The sequence below is a fragment of the Hippopotamus amphibius genome, chromosome 11 (genome assembly GCF_030028045.1).
Source record: "Hippopotamus amphibius kiboko isolate mHipAmp2 chromosome 11, mHipAmp2.hap2, whole genome shotgun sequence".
Taxonomy (NCBI): Eukaryota; Metazoa; Chordata; class Mammalia; order Artiodactyla; family Hippopotamidae; genus Hippopotamus; species Hippopotamus amphibius.
The window spans coordinates 38,367,168-38,390,132 of record NC_080196.1 but is presented as its reverse complement, the minus strand read 5'-3'; the positions used below and the strand labels follow the sequence as shown (position 1 = coordinate 38,390,132).

The window sequence follows — 22,965 nt, the reverse complement described above, 5'->3', positions numbered from 1 at the left end:
ATGAAGCTTCATTTTTGTTCAAGGCTCTTTACTTCCCAGTGTGAAAAGTTACTTCTGAAGAGCCTAAACCCCAAAAGGTAACCACAACAAAGACATGTTAAGTGTTTTTTTCATTTTTCTTTTTGAAAATGATGATTCAAAGGCAGACTTGTAGACTTGTACCTCTTCACGAGATAGAAGGCAAATGCAACCTCTGAAGGGAATTGTTCTAATTATTGCCTAAAAAAGTAAAGTTATACAACTATATTCAAGGACATAAGACAAAGCACTACTTTAGAATGACTGAATAGTTAGGTGAAAAGCATAGCTGAAACAGGAAAGGTAAATGGACTTAAGAATAATTTCAATTGGGATGATGACCAATCAGTCCTAGGAGCTTCTGTTATCTGAATAGCTTGAATCACATTGTTTTCTTTTTTACCTTCCAAAATGTCTTCACTGAAATCTCAAACCAGCATTCTCACAGAACTAAATAATAGTTATCATTTTGTTAGGATTCAAAATTTCAATCCAATAGCCATCAGGATCTTGAATAAATGCCAGGCCTTTCATTTTGCCTGTAAAACAAAATGATTTTCATTACTGAAAAGACTTTAAAAGAAAAACAACTTAAAAATTTTAAATACTTTTTTATTAATTCAAATTTTAATTTGTATTTTATATAGTTAATTACATTTTTATTTACAGGGTTTTTTTTTTAATATTTATTTATTTGGTTGTGCCAGGTCTCAATTGCAGCAGGAGGGCTCCTTACTTATGGCATGCAAACTTTTTTTTTTAATGAACACTACTATTGATTTTTAAAAACTAATTAATTAATTAATTAATTGGCTGCGTTGGATCTCCATTGCTGCTCTCCGGCCTTCTCTAGAGGCGGTGAGCAGGGGCTAATCTTCGTTGCAGTGCACAGGCTTCTTAGTACAGTGGCTTCTCTTGTTGCGGAGCATGGGCTCTAGGCATGAGGGTTTCAGTAGTTGTGGCACTCGAGCTCAGTAGCTGTGGCTCTCGGGCTCTAGAATGCAGGCTCAGTAGTTGTGGCACTCGGGCTTAGTTGCTCTGTGGCATGTGGGATCTTCCCAGACCAGGGATCGAACCCGTGTCCCCTGCATTGGCAGGTGGATTCTTAACCACTGCATGGCATGCAAACTCTCAGCTGTAGCATGCATGTGGGATCCAGTTCCCTGACCAGGGACTGAACTCGGGCCCCCTGCATTGGGAGCACAGAGTCTTATCCACTGCACGATCAAGAAAGTCCCTTATTTATGGTTTTAACTTCAAAATATTCTACTGTCAGTGTTGCCCGGAAGCAAGATTTTCAGAATGACACATTTTGTCTTCTACACATAGCTGTAAACCAACTCTCTTCAAATAAACTGTAGGACTGGCTGCATCTTGTAGGTATCAGATATTTACTTCACCAGCACAACATCACTTCATGCTACTAGTTGAGTAGTCACAGAAATTGTCTTACTTTAAAAAGGAAAAAGACAATATATAGGTGCTCAAGGGAGCAGGTAGCAGGGCTTACCAACACAGCCAAAAGACCCAGAGGCTTGGGTCATACACTATTCTATGTAACCCAAGCTCTACCAATGAGATTCCTTCTCCCAGGAATTCATAACTGGGATTGAGAGGTTAGTAGGTCTAGTAATAGCGTTGTTTGCTTAAATGAAAAACTGTGACCTCAGAAATCTATTTTGCTACTAAGATGCTGAATTAGTTTGACTCCTATCTCTGGCTGCTTTCCTCAAGATCAACCCCAGAGGAACACAGATAAAAAATGGGGCAAAAAAAGTACGATGCCCCTGAGGTGATAGCTGGGGAGAGGAATGGTGGGGGTGGGGTGGTGACTGTTTTAACCTTTGTGGAAGAGGGTACTTTTGGCTGGACCACAAGGCAGTCCATCGTGGCTGTGGGAAAATAAACAGAAGGAGTTTTAGTTTGGTTCTTGCTCCTCCCAGTGCCTTGGGCATAAGCACCTACTCCGACAATGTGGGGGGTTCAAACTACTGGTTAAAATGTCCTCAGAAATAGATAAAGGCAGAAAACCAGGTGGGTTCCCTGCGTTACACAGTAGGTGCTCTACTCAATGCTCTCTGGTGACCTAAATGGGAAGGAAATCCAAAAAGAGGGGATATATGTATAATATGTATACATACAGCTGATTCACTTTGCTGTACAGTACAAACTACCACAACATTGTACAGCAACTACACTCCAATACAAATACTGGAGATTGGGATACCAAATTGTACACTCTAAATATATGCAGTTTATTGTAAAAAATAAATAAAATTATAAAAAATAATAAAAATAAAAAAAAGAAAGACAGACAAAGAGTTGGGTACCAATTGATCTCCCAGAGTTCCACTTTCCCCACAAGCAGGATTAGGGAAAGACAATCTCAGAAGTATTTCCTACTAATACTACTTCTCCATGAGGGACAAAGAGGGCAAAAGGATCTGACTACAGACTGTGAGGTATTTGTTTAACTCTTATTTTCTCTCTCTGCCCAGCACATCTCCCTGAGATCATTTGGATTTTTAAGGACTGAAGTCTGGCCTTCCCACATACACACTGTCTGATGGTTGGAATAGCTAATAGTTTCAGTTAAAAAACAAAAACGACAACAACAACAAAAAAACCTGAGACCAAAATAACAAGAATGTGAGGAATATAACTATAAAACAAATAATGGATTATAGATTCAAATAGAAGAACAAATATTAGATCAATGGACCAACAACTATTAAAACATGTAAAAGCAATGAGGAATATTAAAGATAACAAATACGAAACAAGAAGAAGAAAATATTAAAGGAACCCAGCAAAAATTAGGGATCAAAATTATAATAGTTGAAATGAATAATACAACAGATGAGAATACAAAAGATAAATATAAGAACAGATACATCTGAGGAAAAATTAGCTAATTGGCATGCCAGTTTGAAGAAATCTCCAAGAAGGAAGGCAAGGACAAAGAAATAACAAATATAAAAAGCTTCTAGAACAAAACAGAAGAAAATATACGAAAAAACACAAATCAGCAGATTTTTCAGCAGCAATACTGGATGGGAAAAATAAGACAATATGGCTGTACTTTCAAGATTGAAGGAAAATAAACCTAAGATTTTATAGTCAACAGAACTGTCATTCATACATATAAAGGCGTGGTTCTGGGGCGTATAGAACCTCAAGAGTTTTGCCTTACAAACCTTTTAAAAACAGTTTTGGTTGAGGTACTTAAGGGACAGAAAAACCTGAAAGATGCTGCAAGAGGGATATATAGAGAAAAAATATATACCTTGCTATATTTATTATCTTAAAGAAAAAAAAAAAAAAAAAGCCAAAGAAAAAGGAAAAATAAATCAATAATAGCCCAGCCTGAGTAATAGTAACATAATGGAGGTAGAAGGGAGCAAGTTCTTTCCTGACGAGGGAGGAGGATATCTGGATATCAAATCTCCTAACTGGAAAAAAAAAAAAGGACTGAAATGAAACTAAAATATTTCCAATGAAAATTAAAATAATAACTTATAATGGCAAAACAGATCTAAGTAAAATAATTATAATACATGTAAATCCAACAAAATCCAGATATATACTGTATCAAGAGACATACCTAATACATAAGGACATGCAAAGGTTGTAAAAGGATGGAAAGAATAAATTCGGAAATTATTAACTGAAGAGACCTGGTGTAGTTACATTAACAACAGATGAAACAGACTTTAAGTAACTTACTTTTTGGGTGGCTAGACATACCCAAGATAGTGAAAGCTGGTGGCCAGAGAGAATAGTAGAGTCGAGGGGTGGAGAGGGAGCCTTGATAGTTCTCCAGTTCCTGTGACTAATACCATGTGAAGCCACCCAAGGTGCTCCCTTTCAGTTCCCTAAGATAACTAGGTATTCTTCCAATCATTTCCCTTCTTTCCTTAAGCTGGCGGGAGTAAAACTCAAAGTTACTTGCAACCAAAAGGATTTTACTACAACGGTTCCCCTGTGGGTGCTCAGTAAATGTTATATAACTAAATAGAAGCCTGAAGAAAACAAGTAGCACACTCACCATCATCAGGTTTCTTCACAAATTTGACTCCCAGTTCTTCAAATCTTTTACAAGCACCGTGAACATCAGGAACAGCAATTCCAATGTGACCTTAGGTAACCACCCCCAAAACAAGGCAGAGGGAAAGATGGAAAAATTACAACAGGGTATCCACGTGCCACAAGTGACTTCCAAATCAAGTTGGTTCAAAACCTATAATATATTAAAGAACAAGAATCTAGCTGGCTGGGTATAATAAATTAATTAGTTGTTCTGAATTATAAATTATTTAACATAGTCCAATATTGGCTTATAAATAGTTAAATCTGTTAAGAATAACCTACACCAAAAAACAGTAACCATTTACTCATGCTTAATAGGCTTATTATTGATACTGACTACATAGCAGCCATTTTAAACTGGTAATCCTGTCATTTTGATTGAGATTTTACTTCTAGGCAGAAGTGTATGCTAGCAGAAATCAGGATTATTATTAACCATCATTTTTGTCTTTGTTTTTTAAATTAAAAAGTCTACTGGAAATATAATACTGAGACTGAAAAGTAAAATCATTGTACGAGAGTAAATGTAAAGTTTAGACTGAGATGATGAAATTAAACAATTAGTTGTGGAAAATAAAAACAACCATACTCCTAACAAATCGATTATACTTAATGTTTTAGATTGCTTACAATCATAAACAGATACACAATGGAAAACCACACAAATCCATGTATATTACACACAAATAGGCAAACATACCAAATCCCCGAGGGTCTGAATTGCCACTGTGGTAACTCTGGGTCTCATCATCTTCAGTGCCCCAATTGCTATAAAAGGAGGGAAAATATAATTACAAGTGACTGGGAGAACAGATATTCTGAAAAGAAAGCTGCAACAATCTTTGAAATCTTACCATGTATATATGCTACTTAATGTATTTGGTCTAAGCTCTGCTAATGTAAATATTAAGTCTTCAACTATAGAAAGAACAAATGGGCAAAGAATGATATTAACTAGACTAAGGAGACAGTAAAACCAGGCATCTGGATAAGAACAATAATGATAATAATAGCAACTATCATTTACTGTGCTAAGTACTTTATATTTCATTAAGTCCTTAAAACAGCTCCATGGGCTGGATCTGAGTACCTTCATTTTATAAGTGAGACTGCCACTTAGGGAGGTGATATAACTTGTTTAGGGTCATAGAGCTATTATCAGAGCAAAGACTCATGCTTAGGTCTGTCTGATTCCAGGGCTGTTTTGAATCAGGGGATACATTAAATCACACACTCTGAAACAAATGCTCTTTTGTTAGTTGTTAGAGGGTGCACAGAAACAATATAAAGAATAAAAAAGAAAGAAGGGGAATGCCTATTTCAACATTCTTAAATGTTGAAATTATGAGGAACTTAGTTATAGAACCTAAACATTAATTAGCTACTCTCTGACAAACACTTTGCCATCCCAGTCTCATATTCTCTAAAAGGCAAATGATCTCACTTGCCCTACCTATGTCACATGAACAAGACAAAGACCATAAGAGCCATATAAAATACTCAAACATATTGTTACAAACTGAAAGTGATTAGGTAGACCTGGTTTGTATTAAGCTGATGCGCTAGGGGAAAAAAAAAGCTTAGGAAAAGAAGCTTTGAAAAAATGTAGGATATATAAAAAAATAAAAACTTATACTCACTGTGTCAGTTCAAGTGTAGCTTTTCTGGAGAATGCCCATGCTATTCTTTCATCTTTATCTTTTGGGATGTCATTTTTATCCTCATAAGCCAAGAAATAGAGTGAAAATTTCATACTGGGAAAATCTAATTTTTGGAGTAGCCTGAAATTAAACAACAGGTGTGAATCAATTAACAGAAAGAGCTGATTCATACTAAAATCAACATGACAACATTCAAGTTCTACTAAGAATAACAGCTACACATGGTGAGGCTCTTTTAATAGAAAAAGCAAGGAAAATCAATGTAAAAGTCTTATTTTAAAAATTTATGCATTTGTATATATCAGTGAAATAAAAATGTTTTTAAAAAGGCAAACTTTTCTAATTCATCAATTCTTCATATGTAATGAAATTTAGCTACATTTATGGTACTTGCTTATAAATGGCAAAAGGTATCTTCAATGGAAAATTTTATTTATTTATAGTGGAAAATATGAAACATCACACCTTATTGATCTTTCAGATATATGGCATTGAGTTAAATACAAATAAACTTATTGAGTCCTTACTATGTCAAACCTCCTAGGAAAAGAAATTGAGGATAGGTGTTAAGAGAGAAGAACATATCCTTGTCTTGTTCCTGATCTTAGAGGAAAAGCTTGCAGATTTTCACTGCATTGTTGGGAAGAATGAAGATGGCGGAGTAGGAGGACGAGTGCTCACTACCTCCTGCAAGGGCACCGGAATTACAACTAACTGCTGAACAACCATCGACAGAAAGACACTGGAACTCACCAAAAAAAACCACCCAACATACAGAGACAAAGGAGAAGCTGCAATGAGACGGTAGGAGGGGCACAATCACATTAAAATCAAATCCCATAAATGCTGGGTGGGTGACTCACAAGCTGGAGAACAGTTCTACCGCAGAAGTCCAGAGGATTCTGAGCCCCACATCAGGCTTCCTAACCTGGGGATCCAGCAACAGGAGGAGGAATCCCCAGAGAATCAGACTTTGAAAGCCAGTGGGATTTGATTGCAGGACCTCCACAGGACTGGGGGAAAGAGAGACTCCACTCTTGGAGGGCACACAAAAAAGTGTGCTCACCAGGACCCAGGGGGAAGGAGCAGTGGCCCCATAGGAGACTGAACCAGACCTACCTGCTGGCGTTGGAGGGTTGCCTGCAGAGGTGGGGGGCAGCTGTGGCTCACTGAGGAGACAGGGGCACTGGCAGCAGGGGTTCTGAGAAGTGCTCATTGGCATGAGCCCTTCCAGAGTCCACCATTAGCTCCACCAAAGAGCCTATAAGCTCCAGTGCTGGGTCACCTCACGCCAAACACCACCAGGGTGGGAACACAGCCCCACCCATTGGCAGACAAGCAGATTAAAGGGTCACTGAGCTGCACCCACCAAATTAGATTAAAGTTTTACTAAGCTCCGCCCACCCAGCCATACCCACCATCAGTCCCTCCCATCAGGAAGCACCCACCAGCCTCCTAGACAGCTTCCTCCACAAGAGGGCAGACAGCAGAATCAAGCAGTATCAGCAGTATTTCATCTTGTGGAACTAAAAATCACAGTCACAGAAAGACAGAGAAAATGAAAAGGCAACAGACTTTGTACCAGATGAAGGGACAAGATAAAACACCAGAAAAACAACTAAATGAAAAGGAGATAGGCACTCTTCCAGAACAAGAATTCAGAATAATGATGGTGAAGATGACCCAGGACTTTGAAAAAGGACTGGATGCAAAGATCGAAGAGTTGCAAGGAAAGTCTACCAAAGACCTAGAAGAAATAAAGAACAAACAAACAAACAGAGATATGCAACACAATAACTGAAATGAAAAATACACTAGAAGGAACCAATAGCAGGTTAACTGAGGCAGAAGGGCGAATAAGTGACCTGGAAGACAGAATGGTGATAATCACTGATGCAGAAAAGAATAAAGAAAAAAGAATGAAAAGAACTGAAGACAGCCTAAGAGACCTCTGGGACAATGTTAAATGCACCAACATTTGCATGATAGGGGTCCCAGAAGGAAAAGAGAGAGAGAAAGCAACTGAGAAAATACTGGAAGAGATTATAGTTGAAAACTTCCCTAACATGGGAAAGGAAATAGCTACCCAAGGCCAGGAAGTGCAGAGAGTCCCAGGCAGGATAAACCCAAGGAGAAACACGCCAAGACATATAGTAGTCAAACTGACAAAAGTTAAAGACAGAGAAAAGTTATTAAAAGCAACAAGGGAAAAATGACAAATAACATACAAGGGAACTCCCATAAGGTTAACAGCTGATTTCTCAGCAGAAACTCTGCAAGCCAGAAGGGAGTGGCATGATATATTTCAAGTGATGAAAGGGAAGACCCTACAACCAAGAATACCCTACCCAGCAAGGATCTCATTCAGATTCCACGGAGAAATCAAAAGCTTTACAGACAAGCAACAGCTAAGAGAATTCAGCACCACCAAACCAGCCCTACAACAAATGCTAAAGGAACTCCTCTAAGTGGGAAACATAAGAGAAGAAAAGGACCTACAAAAACAAAAACCAAACAATTAAGAAAACAGTAATAGGAACATACATATCGATAATTACCTTGAATGTAAATGGACTAAATGCACCAACCAGAAGACACAGACTGGCTGAATGGATACAAAAACAAGACCCATATATATGCTGTCTCCAAGAGACTCACTTCAGACCTAGGGACACATACAGACTGAAAGTGAGGGGATGGAAAAAGATATTCCCTGCAAATGGAAATCAAAAGAAAGCTGGAGGAGCGATACTCATATCAGATAAAATAGACTTTAAAATAAAAAATGTTACAAGAGACAAGAAAGGACACTACATAAAGATCAAGGGATCAATCCAAGAAGAAGAGATAACAATTATAAATATATATGCACCCCATATAGGAGCACCTCAATACATAAGGCAAATGCTAACAACTATGAAAGAGGAAATCAACAGTAACACAATCATAGTGGGGGACTTTAACACCCCACTTACACCAATGGACAGATCATCCACACAGAAAATTAATAAGGAAACACATGCTTTAAATGACACAATAAATCAGCTTGATTTAATAGATATCTATAGGACATTACATTCAAAAGCAGCAGATTGCACGTTCTTCTCAAGTGCACATGGAACATTCTCCAGGATAGATCACATTTTGGGTCACAAATCAAGCCTTGGTAAATTCAAGAAAACTGAAATCGTATCAAGCATCTTTTCTGACCGCTATGAGATTAGAAATCAATTACAGGAAAAAAAATGTAAAATACACAAACACATGGAGGCTAAACAATACGCTACTAAATAACCAACAGATCACTGAAGAAATCAAAGAGGAAATCAAAAAATACCTAGAGACAAATGACAATGAAAACACAACAATCCAAACAAAACCTATGGGATACAGCAAAGGCAGTTCTAAGAGGGAAGTTTATAGCAATACAATCCTACCTCAAGAAACAAGAAAAATCCCAAATAAACAATCTAACCTTACAGCTAAAGAAACTAGAGAAAGAGGAGCAAACAAAACCCAAAGTGAGTAGACGGAGAGAAATCATAAAGATCAGAGCAGAAATAAATGAAACAGAGACAAAGAAAACAATAGTAAAAATCAATAAAACTAAAAACTGGTTCTTTGAGAAGATAAATAAAATCGATAAACCTCTAGCAAGACTCATTAAGAAAAAGAAGGAGAAGACTCAAATCAGTAAAATTAGAAATGAAACCGGAGAAGTTACAACAGACACCACAGAAATAAAAAGCACCGTAAGAGATTACTGCAAGCAACTATATGCCAATAAAATGGACAACCTGGAGGAAATGGACAGATTCTTAGAAAGGTATAAGCTTCCAAGACTGAATCAGGAAGACACAGAAAATATGAACAGACCAGTCACAAGTCATGAAATTGAAACTGTGATTAAAAATCTCCCAACAAACAAAAGTCCAGGACCAGATGGATTCACAGGTGAATTTTATCAAACATTTAGAGAAGAGCTAACACCCATCCTTCTCAAACTCCTCCAAAAAACTGCAGAGGAAGGAACACTCTCAAACTCATTTTATGAAGCCACCATCACCCTGATACCAAAACCAGACAAAGATACTACAAAAAAAGAAAACTACAGACCAATATCACTGATCAATTTAGATGCAAAACTCCTCAACAAAATACTAGCCAACAGAATCCAACAACACATTAAAAGGATCATACACTATGATCAAGTTGGGCTCATCCCTGGAATGCAAGGATTCTTCAATATACGCAAATCAATCAATGTGATACACCATATTGACAAATTGAAGGATAAAAACCACATGATCATCTCAATAGATGCAGAAAAAGCTTTTGACAAAATTCAACACCCATTTATGATAAAAATCCTCCAGAAGGTGGGCATAGAGGGAACCTACCTCAACATAATAAAGGCCATATATGACAAACCCACAGCAAACATCATCCTCAATGGTGAAAAACTGGAAGCATTCCCTCTAAGATCAGGAACAAGACAAGGATGTCCACTCTCGCCACTACTATTCAACATAGTTTTGGAAGTCCTTGCCACAGCAATCAGAGAAGAAAAAGAAATAAAAGAAATCCAAATTGGAAAAGAAGAAGTAAAACTGCCACTCTTCGCAGATGACATGATACTATACATAGAAAATCCTAAAGATGCCACCAGAAAACTACCTGAGCTAAGCAATGAATTCGGTAAAGTTGCAGGATACAAAATTAACACACAGAAATCTCTTGCATTTCTATACATGAACAATGAAAGATCAGAAAGAGAAATGAAGGAAACAATCCCATTCACCATTGCAACAAAAAGAATAAAATACCCAGGAATAAACCTAACCAAGGAGCTAAAAGACCTGTACTCAGAAAACTATAAGACATTAATGAAAGAAATCAAAGAAGATACAAACAGATGGAGGGACATACCATGTTCTTGGATTGGAAGAATCAACATTTGAAAACGACTATATTATCAAAAGCAATTTACAGATTCAATGCAATCCCGATCAAATTACCAATGGCATTTTTCACAGAACTAGAACAAGAAATTTTACGATTTGTATGGAAACACAAAAGACCCCAAATAGCCAAAGCAATCTTGAGAAGGAAAGACGAAGTTGGTGGACTCAGGCTTCCTGACTTCAGGCTATACTACAAGGCTACAGTGATCAAGACAGTATGGTACTGGCACAAACACATAAATATAGATCAATGGAACAGGATAGAAAGCCCAGAGATAAACTATGGTCAACTCATCTATGACAAAGGAGGCAAGGATATACAATGGAGAAAAGGCAGCCTCTTCAATAAGTGGTGCTGGGAAAATTGGACAGCTATGTGTAAAAGAATGAAATTAGAACACTTCCTAACACCATACACAAAAATAAACTCAAAGTGGATAAAAGACCTAAATGTAAGGCCAGACACTATAAAACTCCTAGAGGAAAACATAGGAAGAACACTCTTCGATGTAAATCACAGCAAGATCTTTTTTGATCCACCCCCTAGAGCAATGGAAATAAAAACAAAAGTAAATAAGTGGGACCTAATGAAACTTCAAAGCTTCTGCACAGCAAAGGAAACCATAAGCAAGATGAAAAGACAACCCTCAGAATGGGAGAAAATATTTGCAAATGAATCAACAGACAAAGGATTAATCCCCAAAATAGATAAACAGTCCGTCCAGCTCAATATCAAAAAAACAAACAACCCAATCAAAAAATGGGCAGAAGACCTAAACAGACATTTCTCCAAAGAAGACATACGGATGGCCAAGAGGCACATGAAAAGCTGCTCAACATCACTAATTATTAGAGAAATGCAAATCAAAACGACAACAAGGTATCACCTCACACCGGTCAGAATGGGCATCATCAGAAAATCTACACACAGTAAATGCTGGAGAGGGTGTAGAGAAAAGGCAACGCTCTTGCATTGCTGGTGGGAATGTAAATTGATACAGCCACTATGGAAAACAGTATGGAGGTTCCTTGCAAAACTAAACACAGAACTACCATATGACCCAGCAATCCCACTGCTGGGCATATACCCAGAGAACACCATAATTCAAAAAGACACATGCACTCCAATGTTCACTGCAGCACTATTTACAATAGCCAGGACATGGAAGCAACCTAAATGTCCATCAACAGGTGAATGGATAAAGAAGATGTGGTACATACATACAATGGAATATTACTCAGCTGTAAAAAGCAATGAAACTGGGACATTTCTAGAGACATGGATGGACCTAGAGACTGTCATTCAGAGTGAAGTGAGTCAGAAAGAGAAAAACAAATATTGTATATTAACACATATATGTGGACTATAGAAAAATGGTACAAATCAACTGGTTTGCAAGGCAGAAATAGAGACAAAGATGTATAGAACAAACATATGGACACCAAGTGGGGAAAGCAGGGAGGGTTGGGGGTGGTGAATGAATTGGGAGATTGGGATAGCAAATAGTACACTCTAAATATATGCAGTTTATTGTAAAAAATAAAAAATTTTAAAAATTAAAAAAAAAAAGAGGACAGATGAATATCACAGAAGACATGAATGTCAGCAATAAAGTGGCTGACAGTATCAAATACTGCAGAAAGGTCAGACAGGACTAAATCTGAGAATGGGTGAGTAGATATGGAAAGGGCCTATGAGGGCAGTTAGAGCAGCACAGGGCAGCAGAAGCTGGAAAACGGGAGGTCAGCAAGTGAAACAGCAAGTGTGGTCTACCAGTATGGTAGTGATGATGGGAAGGACGGAAAGAGAGCAGAGGGCAAGAATTATCCTAGAACAGAGAAGACTTAAGCTTTTTTGCAGGTTGAGGGGAAAGAGCAGTGGAAGAGGAGAAAATGATCATGAGAGTGTGAGATGAATTACTCATCCTGAGGTTTTGAAGAAGATTCACTGAAGTTGTGGCCTCTAACGTGAGTTTAAAGAGTATAAGATTATTTTGCAAGGAGTAGGGTAAAATGAGGACACACACAATATAATTTTCTTTAGATTATGGAGGATTAAATGCTCAAAGATGACCTCATTTAAAATCAACAAGAGGGAATCGTCACAGCATAGCAAATGGAAAGTTTCTAGAGTTCTGTTCCAAACCTTTTACTTATTACTGTTATGTAATACACCCTGACCCACTAAGATCTATACGTTGACTTATCACAAATAAGATTTACTCTAACATGTTTGTAATGAAGTATCAAACACCTCAAGCACTCCAATTATGAAAACTATCTCTGCACCTACCAAAGCACATGGACCAATCAGATGGGAGCTGGAACACTGTAACCTGTTGTAATTTGCTTTTCTCAGCTCAGCATATCTTTCAGTATAATGTCAAGGGGCTCTTTAAAAACAAGGTCAACACTGGAGTCAATCAGACCTGGATTCAAATTCCAGCTCTGCCATGTGGCCACTGTGGAATTTGGGGCCATTAAGTCAATGTCTTTAAGCTTTGGTTTCTTCCTTCCATGTAAATGGGGATATAAGCTATCTCATAAGCCTACTGTGAAGACAATGAAATAACAACATGTGTTCAATAAATCTGGTTTCATTCTGTCCTTTAAATATGTCATAAATACAGGCAAAACTACTTTTTCTGGGAAGAATTATAAGAAACTATTAACAGCAGTTATCTTTGAAGAGGAGGACTTGGGGAGGGAAGCTGTCACTTTTCACTTTGTATTTCTCAGAACTGGTCAGATTTTCTAAACACAGACAAATACTGTATTACTTAAAGTTTCCTCTCAATGTCAATGGAGATGTATATCTAGGCAGTAAATTAAAGATCGTTTTATTCTTTATATATCTATATTGCCAAAACCAAATAAAAACCCTCATGTTATTTAGGGGAAAAAATCAAGAAAAATAAACATATCTGAAAGATTATAAGGTCAGTGAATGTTACCTATTCAGCAAAAGAGAACACATCCCATAAAAATGGAATTGATGGCCAGTTTTAGGTAAACTCATTCATTTCTAAGTAATGTATCTTTATAGCTGTATCTTTTCTGAAGTTAATAAGAGGCTAAAAGTGGCCATAACATCAAAATGCTCTGGACACATTAAGAATTTAACTGGCAGCTCTCAGAGAGAGATGGGAGAGAAAACGCAAGTATTGGTGTCATGTTGCCCAGTGAGCCTGGCTGGGATAGAGGAGAGGAACCTGACAGGAGCCCTGGTCAGTCAAGCCAGTCCCAGACTCCTGGCCAAAAGGACTTCTGTGACCTCTGAAGCAAACTTTAACCCATTTTTAAAATGGATCTTAAAACATTCCCTATATTTGCAAAGCTATGTATTTAAACATTATAGGCACTAATAAACAGTTTACTTACGTCATTCCAAGAATTCTAGTGTAAAAATCCAATGACTTCTTAGGATCCTTAATTCGCAGCATGGTCTGCTGCAAGAGAAAATCCTAAGGGGAAACAGTATGTATATAAGCAGTATATATTAAACAATATATATTAAACTTTTACTATGTTACCAACATTAATTTTGCTTTCTATAACAAGATACCAACAGTCCACCATTGTAACACACTGTTTAAGAAGAAAGTAATTTTGTCCCCTCAGTCCATCATGACTTTATTATTATTCAGTACTCCTGTTCAGTCCATAAAGGCTATGCTCCAATCCATGTACCTTACTCACACAGTTTTTGTTGGTGGTGGTGGTTTTTCCTTTTCTATACATTCTGTGCCAAGTGCTGTAAAACAAGTTCAACAACACTGTTTATCCTATCCCTATCCCTATCCCTATCCTTATCCTTTTCCTTCCCACCCCTTCCCATCCCATCCCATCCCATTCCATCCCTTCCCTTCCCTTCCCTATCCTACAATCTTTCTAAGAAACAATTTGGATCTCAAGAGTCTTAAAGAGTTCATACTCATCAATCAAAATGTTCCCCTTCTGAAAATCTAAGGAAACAATTAGAAACTCTAACAAAGATTTATGTATAAAAACATTCATCACAACATTTACACAGTAACTATGTGCCAGACACTGTTCTAAATGATTTATGGAAATTAACTTATATAATCTTCACAATAACACTATGAGATATGTATTATACCATCCCCATTTTACTGCTGAGAAAGTAAGTGGCAGAGAAAAAACTTCAGTCCAAACAGCTTGGTTCCAAAGTCCTTGCTTTCAACCACCTTGCTAAACTGCCTCTAACAATGAAGAAGAAGTTTTAGTGGCCTGGATAGAAGATCAAACTAGCCACAACATTCCCTCAAGCCAAAGCTTAATCCGGAGCCCTAACTCTCTTCAATTCTTGAAGGCTGAAGAGAGGTGAGGAAGCTGCAGAAGAAAAGTGAAAGAAGCCAGCTCCATAGCGCAAAAGTACAAGGTGAAGCTGCAAGTGCTGATGCAGAAGCTGCAAGTTATCCATAGGATCTAGCTAAGATAATGAATGAAGGTGGCTTCACTAAAAAACAGACTTCCAATGTAGACAAAACAGCCTTATACTGGAAGATGCCATCTAGGACTTTCATAGTTAGAGAAAAGTCAATGCCTTCAAAGCTTCAAAGGACATGCTGACTCTTGCTAGGAGCTAATGCAGCTGGTGATGTGAAGTTGAAGCCAGTGCTCATTACCATTCTGAAAATCCTAGGGTTCTTAAGAATTATACTGAATCTACTCTGCCTGTGCTCTATAAATGAACAACAAAGCCTGGATGACAGCATATCTGTTTACAACATAGTTTACTGAATATTTTAAGCCCACTGTTGAGACCTACTGCTCAGGAAAAAAAAAAAAAAAAAAGATTCCTTTCAAACTGTTACTGTTCATTGAAAATGCATTTGGCCACCTAAGAGCTCTGATGGAGATGTACAATGAGATTAATTTTGTTTGCATAACTGCTAACACAACATCCATTCTGCAGCCCATACATCAAGGAGTAATTTTGATTTTCAAGTCTTGTTCTCTAAGAAATACATTTCATAAGGCTATAGCTGTCATAGATGGTGATTCCTCTATATAAACCTGGGCAAAGTAAACTGAAAAACTTCTGCAAAGGAGTCACCATTCTAGACGTCATTAAGAGCATTCGTGATTCATGGGAAGAGGTCAGAATATCAACATTAACAGGAGTTTGGAAGAAGTTGATTTCAACTCTCCTGGATGACTCTGAGGGGTTTAAGACTTCAGTGGAGGAAGTAACTGGGGATGCGGTAGAAATCCTACCACAAGGAAGTAAAATGAGAAGTGGAGCTTGAAGATGTGACTGAATAGCTGCAATCTCATTATAAAAAGTTTCAATCTTACATTAGCGAAACTTTCAGAAAATTTTACCTTTCTTTGCCTGAATTGTGTGTTTTGGTTTTAATAACAGCAGGGCCAACTCTCTTTGGAGCCCATCAACTCTCTCTCCCAATGAATTTAAACACAGTTTGCCAACAGAGCGGTGTTAGGTGTCCCTCTTCAGCAGGAGTCCGTAAAGGAGTCTATACTGCTCAGGTGCAGGGAGAAGATCCACACTGGGTAGGAGCGGGAATCACCCTGGTGTAGAAGCCCTATGTACCACAGGAGTCAATATCTCTAGTAGCAACCCCATAGGTATAGCTTCCAGAATCTTCACAAGGGACAGTTATAGAGTCACTGCACTCAGGTAGGTCCAAAGCTATATTATATATTTACAATTCTCTCTTTGCAGATGCAACTTACCAGTCAAGTTATTTTTACCAAGAGCAATATTGCCAAGTAACAAATACCATTTTTAATTGTTTCCTGGGAAACAGGGCTAGAGTTAACCAAAGGTCAGATTCTCATCCTGGGGAAAAGGGATTAACTTTTTACCCCTAGGCGTCACACCTCCTATAAAACAGAAATGGATAAAGTTTTGATTTTTCCTGACTTTTAAAAATCACAGTTGCCTTCAGTGAAAGATCATTTTGGAAAAGAAGCATATCTGAGGGGAAGAAAACTGCTTACTATGATAGCTGGAGCACACGGTTGATGTACAATATGGTGAGAATTTTTTTTCCTTTACTATCTTTCTTTTAGTATTACTTCTCTGACTCAACCTATGTCAGAGTGACAACTGTTCCAGAAAATAATTCAGCCACTCCGTTTACATTTATTCTGTCTTATCTAAATTGATTTCATGTGGTTCTTTCCTTCTTCTCATTCTATAGCTCAACAGCCAACAACATACTGCAAGTATAATTATCCTATAGATACGGGAGACAGAAATAGCTAGGAGACACAAAGGAAAAGTTTTTTGTTTTAAAAATTACCTATGGTATTAGTAAACACACCTGCCAGGCTAGTCTTACAATAGGTAAAAGAAATGGGAAAATCCTAGAAGCCCTCAGTAGAAAGCCCTGAGGCCTTTCAAATCTCACGCAAAGGGAGAAAAAACACACCATTCTTCAGAGGCAATAGGGTTCAAATGCTGGCTCTACCACTGCTACTTTGAGTAAATCATTACTTTTCTTAAATCTCACTTTTCACATCTTTAGAATGGGGATAATTACAGTCTTCAGTCTTAGGACAGAGTTGAAAAATAAATGGGAAAATGCATAGTGCTTAGCAGAGTCCTGAAAATGAAAGTGCTTAGCAGAGTCCTATCCCACAGCAAGCTACTCCCTTATCATTTCTCTTGTTATTATTATAAAATACACCCCAGAGTTTCTACTACCAACTATTGCTTTTGATTCCCAAATCTGTATTCCTCAGCCCATACCTCTAATCTCAGCTCTGGATTTACATCTCCATCAGTCTACTCAACATTTCTACCTGAGTCAAAATATCAGGTTAATCACAGCCCAAATAAACACTCCCTCCTACATACCCCACAGGGAATGCCTCCAGAATCCCCTGTTAGCCCCAGTCAGACACCTGGAGTCTTCCCAGGTTCCTTCCTCGCCACTCCCCCTGCAATCCAATCCAATTGTCCCATCACTCTGACTGCTCAAATCCCTCTGGAATCTTTCTCCTTGCCTTTCCAATGATCACTTGCTTATATCCTCACTACTTCCTGCCTAGACAATTGTCAAAGCCTCCCTGGTCCCTCTGCTTCTTGCAGGCTTACCCAAATGCAATCCAGAGTGGTCTTCCTACCATGCCACCAGACTGATCTTTCTATCATAAAAACCCAATTATGTCATTTCTGGGTTAAAAATCAATCCTTCAATGGTGCCTCACAGCTTTTAGAAAAAAGTCCCCAAACCAAGTACATATGGTTGCTGCATACTTCTATAACTTCATGGTTTTTTTTTAACCACCCCACTAAACTGGTCATCTTAAATGGTTTTGATTTCACACCCTTATCAGTTAAAACAAAAAGAGCATGCACCCACCATAAATGGATATATATTTTAATTATATACACACATAACTATACTAATAAAACATACATACTAAAAAGTATATTTACAAACAGAAATCTTCACAGAATGAGAAAAACAAATGAACCAAGTGAGAATGTTCATGTTTTCTTTGAGCATCCCAATGATTGTTTTGTGTACCTTCCCCTTAACTCCTGTTACCTGTAACTTGTCTCATTGTATACCTATAGGTCCCTGCATCAGTTCTCTGAAGTCACTGTGCTTTTACATATACCATGGTTCTCTCTGCTGAGAACAGTAATTCATCCATCTGGCCATTGACCTTCCTTCCTCCTTTCCATTCTTTCTTCCCTCAACCCCTGCACCCAACTCTACCTAGCTACCTCCTTTGCATTTGGTAAAACCCAGCTTAAGTGGCACCCTGACTTCACTATCTTCTGCTCAGATGGGAAGGGACCCCAGATGGGAAGGGACCCCAAACAGCTGTATCAAAGAACACTGATAGAGTAAAAAGAATGTATTTCAGCAGCTCGCTGCTTGGGAAAAGAAGCATTTGGTCTTTTGAAGTTAGCTAAGTAAGACTGCCCAGGCAGTGGTACAGCAGTACATTCTTTGGTCTGCCTTTATGGCAAAAATACAAACAAACATGTTGACTTTCTATCACTTCTGTTCTCTCCTTTCCAAAGCAGGCCCTCATCACTTTTCTCACCTTCTGGAAAAGCCTTTAGGTATCCTCATCACCTCCATGCTTCGATCCCTCCAATCTATTCTACAGAATGATTTGAATCCCTCAGTGATTCCCCACTAACTACACAAAATCCAACTTTCTTAGAAGTGACATTCAAAGCTCTCTCCATGATATGGCTCCAACCTACCATTCTAGTCTTCTCCACCACTGCTCCATTGCTTAGATAACTTGAACTCGAACCAAAAACACAAAACTCATTTCTCCAGAACATGCTCCACACTGCATCTCTCTGCCATCTCACTATATTTTTGCTCACGTGCTTCCTCCACCTCGAATGCCCTCCCATGTAACCATTTCCCATGTGATATTGGGACCCCATTCATCTTTCAAGGCTTAGGCTCACCCCCAGCTTCTGCTTGATGCACTCCTTGATATCCACAGTTGAAATACAACCTTGAATTGTATTGCTTTTCATAGTTTAGAGATCATAGATACATTTTATCCTTATAGCAGCTTTGTTTATGCTGCTTCTACAATCTCAGACCAAGTGCCCTGCTAAGATCACTATAGCCAATGACAGAATTGAGGATTCAAACATAGGTCTTCAGCCTCCAAATACCCTGTGTATACATCATACCACAGATGCTACCTTTGCAAATCTCCACCTTCTGTGCTCCCACAGTGCTTTATACTTTCAATAGCACATAATACCAGTTCCCTCTTATGTTACAGTTGGTGTATTTTTGGTGAAGGGAGGAACTTCATCTTGTTCATCTCAATATCCCCGAAGATATCTACCATACTCTTCACATATAGCAGATGATCAGTGATCAGACCGAATCAGTTCATTTAGGTTTTTGACTTTCCTTCACGTCAAGTTCCAAAATTACTGCTGTAGTCAATCCTTTGAAGCAGAATAGGGTGGACACTAGCAGTGTGGGCTACTCCCTAGGCAAATTACTCAAAGCCTCTGTGCCACTGCCTACTTACATGTAAAATGGAGATAATCATGCCTTCCTCACAGGGTTGTTGTGAGGAGTAAATTAAGTGATGTACTTAAAATAAGAAACCAGGGCCTGGCACGCTCAAGATATACCAGATGCTATTACATACTCATTTTATGTCCCCTACATGGTGCTTCAAGGGCACAAAATGACTAATCTCAAAAAATAATTACTGGGACTTCCCCAACAGTCCAGTGGTTAAGACTCCGTGCCCTCAATGCAGGGAACACAGGTTCCATTCCTGGTTAGGGAACTAAGATCCCACGTGCCTCACAGCAAGGCCAAAGGAAAAAAAAATTACTTCAAATCAAGAGAAATTGGCATAAATTAAGAATGTGTAAATTAAGAATGCAAGGAATTGTATTCAATCAATTTTATCAAACTCTCCTTGAAATCTTTTGTTTAATAGTCCAGGACATAAAATGCCCAGTAATCTGGGAAATTAATTTACACTGAAATTATGTGAAATAATGAGGTATTAACAGTAAAGAGTATAAAAATAAGTGTGAGAGAAAATGTATATATTTCTTCCCCCTTCAATATTGTAGTGACACATTTTTCCTAAGCTAAGTACTACCAGGTGTTAGTCAAAGGCTTTAGCAAATAGAAGTGTCTGATTCCTCACAATGAAAGCAAAGAGCAAGCAAAGACTAAAGTCACTGTCCGGTCTTAGAGGTCTGTACAAAGCACATACTCAACCTTCAAAGAATTTAGAACTTTCTCAGTCAACTGAATACATAGAAAGGCGTTTACTGACAGTGCTGAGTACACTGGAGTAAACCCCGGAGCGGCAGCCACCTCTGATCTTGACAGTGCCCGGAGGCACCACACCTCAGTGAGTTACAGTGACTCCCAGTACAGACATGTTAAGCAAGCTGAAGGGATGAGAGCCTATATACGCAACCTGTCATTCTTCGTACTGGGGCTCGGCTGCAATGAGAGGGTAGGGGAAAGAATTTCCAAGATTCCCTTCTGATCTAAGCTCCACGATTCTATCACCTCTCCTGGGGTCACCAAGCACAGGGAGGGCAGAAGTGTGGCCGCGAGCTACTGCAAAGGCCAAGCCAAGGCGAAATTCTGGGAGTGGCTAAAGTCTGGAGCCATCGGACTGGTTTGGAGGAGTTAAACCCGGAGCCAGAGCAGTTACAGAAAAATGATCCCGGCTGGGAGGAGCCGGCGCGTAGACCTGAGTTCCCAAACTGCTTTTCTTATCCGCCACCGCTACTGACCTGAGGAACAGACACACCCACAGACAAGGGCTCTGACCCTGGGTTAGCCATGGTTTTCCGTTACCGTTCCAAATCAAACAAGTTAAAGCAAGCACGATCGCAGTCAACTCGAAAACAACGGACCCTCTCACAAATTCCCCCACTGGACACCGCTGGCCCTCTTCCCAGCCCACTCCGGTCCGCCTAAGGCGGGCGGAGCTGCAATGCTGGCCTGATGGGGTTCGAATCCAGAGTTCGAATCATCCAGCCCAAGCCAAGCCTAGCTGAGCCCGGGGGAACGCTCCCTCCTGGGGCTCCAGTCGCGCCACGCAGGGCGGGCCCCGACTCCAGAGAATTAGGTTCTGCGCCCACCTTGGTGCTGGGGTCCGGGTCGGAGCAGCAGCCGAGGGCGGCCTCGTCGGTGAGACCGCCGGACGCGGGCTGCGGTTCTGCCATGGCCGCACTGCTGTATCGCGGACGACGGTACACGGGAACGCAGCAGCCACCCGCACTCAGCTGGCCACAAAGCTCCCTTCACCAGCGCCGGGTGCAATGGCGCCGCGGGGCGGGCGCCGCTGACTTCCAGCCAATCGCTGCGCGGAGAGCAAGTTGGCTGTGTGTTGATTGGGTCCCAGTGAGTCAACGCCTCCGACCACAGCGCTCTACACCCAAGACTACAATTCCCAATGTGCCTTGCGTATGGTGGGGGGGGTCACTTTGAAGTTAAAAAAAAAAAACCGAAAAACCAAACCTGCCAGCTTGAACGCGTGGTTTCTCTGTGTTGCTTGATGACCTAATTTTGTTTCTGTTTAACTGTTAAAGTTCAGTAACCACCCATACCTCAGGGCTGCAACGTGGTAGGAAATACGAATCTGATGCAAAGAGAATTGGGAGTTATAATTTTTAAATTATAAGGATCCAAAACTATTTTCTCAGTTTAAGCAGCACGGGATAATAAACATTAAAACAACCCTGACTTAGTCAAAAACCTAGGATCAAGTTTTGGTTCCACCACTTATTAGCTCTAGAAGCTTGGAGTAATTACTGACCCTTCTCTGAGATTCCTTGAAGGATTTTGGTGAGGATCAAACGAGATTTAAGTTATGGGTTCACTACTTACGTAAATGTCTATAAGTTGCAGTGTGTTTTATGTTAATTTTGCTAAGGCACCTGTTTTAACTGTGTTTAGTAGAATACTTGGTCATCCCTGTGTTCTTTGATGACTAACATGGTAGATTCTCAGTAAATCGTTCCTGTTGTTAAAAGACTAAATGATCATGATCAGTGTAAACATAATTTAGGAAAGGACTTTATGTTAATAAATCAGTCAGGAATGAGAGTTGACAGTGTTTTTAACTCAGTAGGAGGGTGTATGTAAATTAGGATAAATTAGGAAAAAGATGCATGGATGTCAGCACTCCTGACGGTAGGGAGCTGGGCAAAACGGGAACTTATTGGCTCACCCAATCAAACTGAAGCAGGGCAAGGAGGCATCTGGCAGCAGGTATCTAGCACCAGGCACCTGGCCACCACCAAGACGGAGACATCTCTCATCTCAGCATCTTTCTTGATCTCAGCTTCATTTTGTCAGACATACCTCCTCCACTAGTCTAGAGACCTGGAGCTCTCAGCCTCTCACCAGAGAGAGAGAGTGAATCTCTTCCCTGAATTCCACTTTTGATAAAATCCAGGGAGGAGCATCTGATTGGCCTAGGCTAGAACCTGTGCTTACTCCTGTGGTCAGGGCATTTGATTGACAGCCTGAATTAGAACCACCTGGTTGGAAGACAGGGGGGAAAATAGTTCCCCAAATGAAGAGAGATGCTTTTCTTATAAGGAGAAAGTTCCTGGGCAAACTGAAACATAGAATTTCAACAGAAATTTTGTGCATACCTGGTACTAACTTATTGAGGAATATCTAGTCAAAACTCAATATACTAGAACTACAGAACTTGGACATGCAGATAGACCTTAAAGCTGCTAAACC

General features: G+C 39.3%; 1 protein-coding gene across 1 annotated transcript; it reads right to left on the bottom strand.

Moving 5' to 3' along the window:
• Positions 1-228: 228 nt before the first annotated feature.
• On the bottom strand, positions 229-21,530 carry GLO1 (glyoxalase I). Its single transcript, XM_057698351.1, has 6 exons — positions 21,351-21,530; positions 14,114-14,196; positions 5,748-5,888; positions 4,808-4,875; positions 4,067-4,156; positions 229-557 (listed from the first exon to the last, which is right to left on the bottom strand). Exons 1-6 carry the CDS (start codon positions 21,432-21,434, stop codon positions 469-471), a joined length of 555 nt encoding a protein of 184 aa, XP_057554334.1. The 5' UTR covers positions 21,435-21,530; the 3' UTR covers positions 229-468.
• Positions 21,531-22,965: the final 1,435 nt, after the last annotated feature.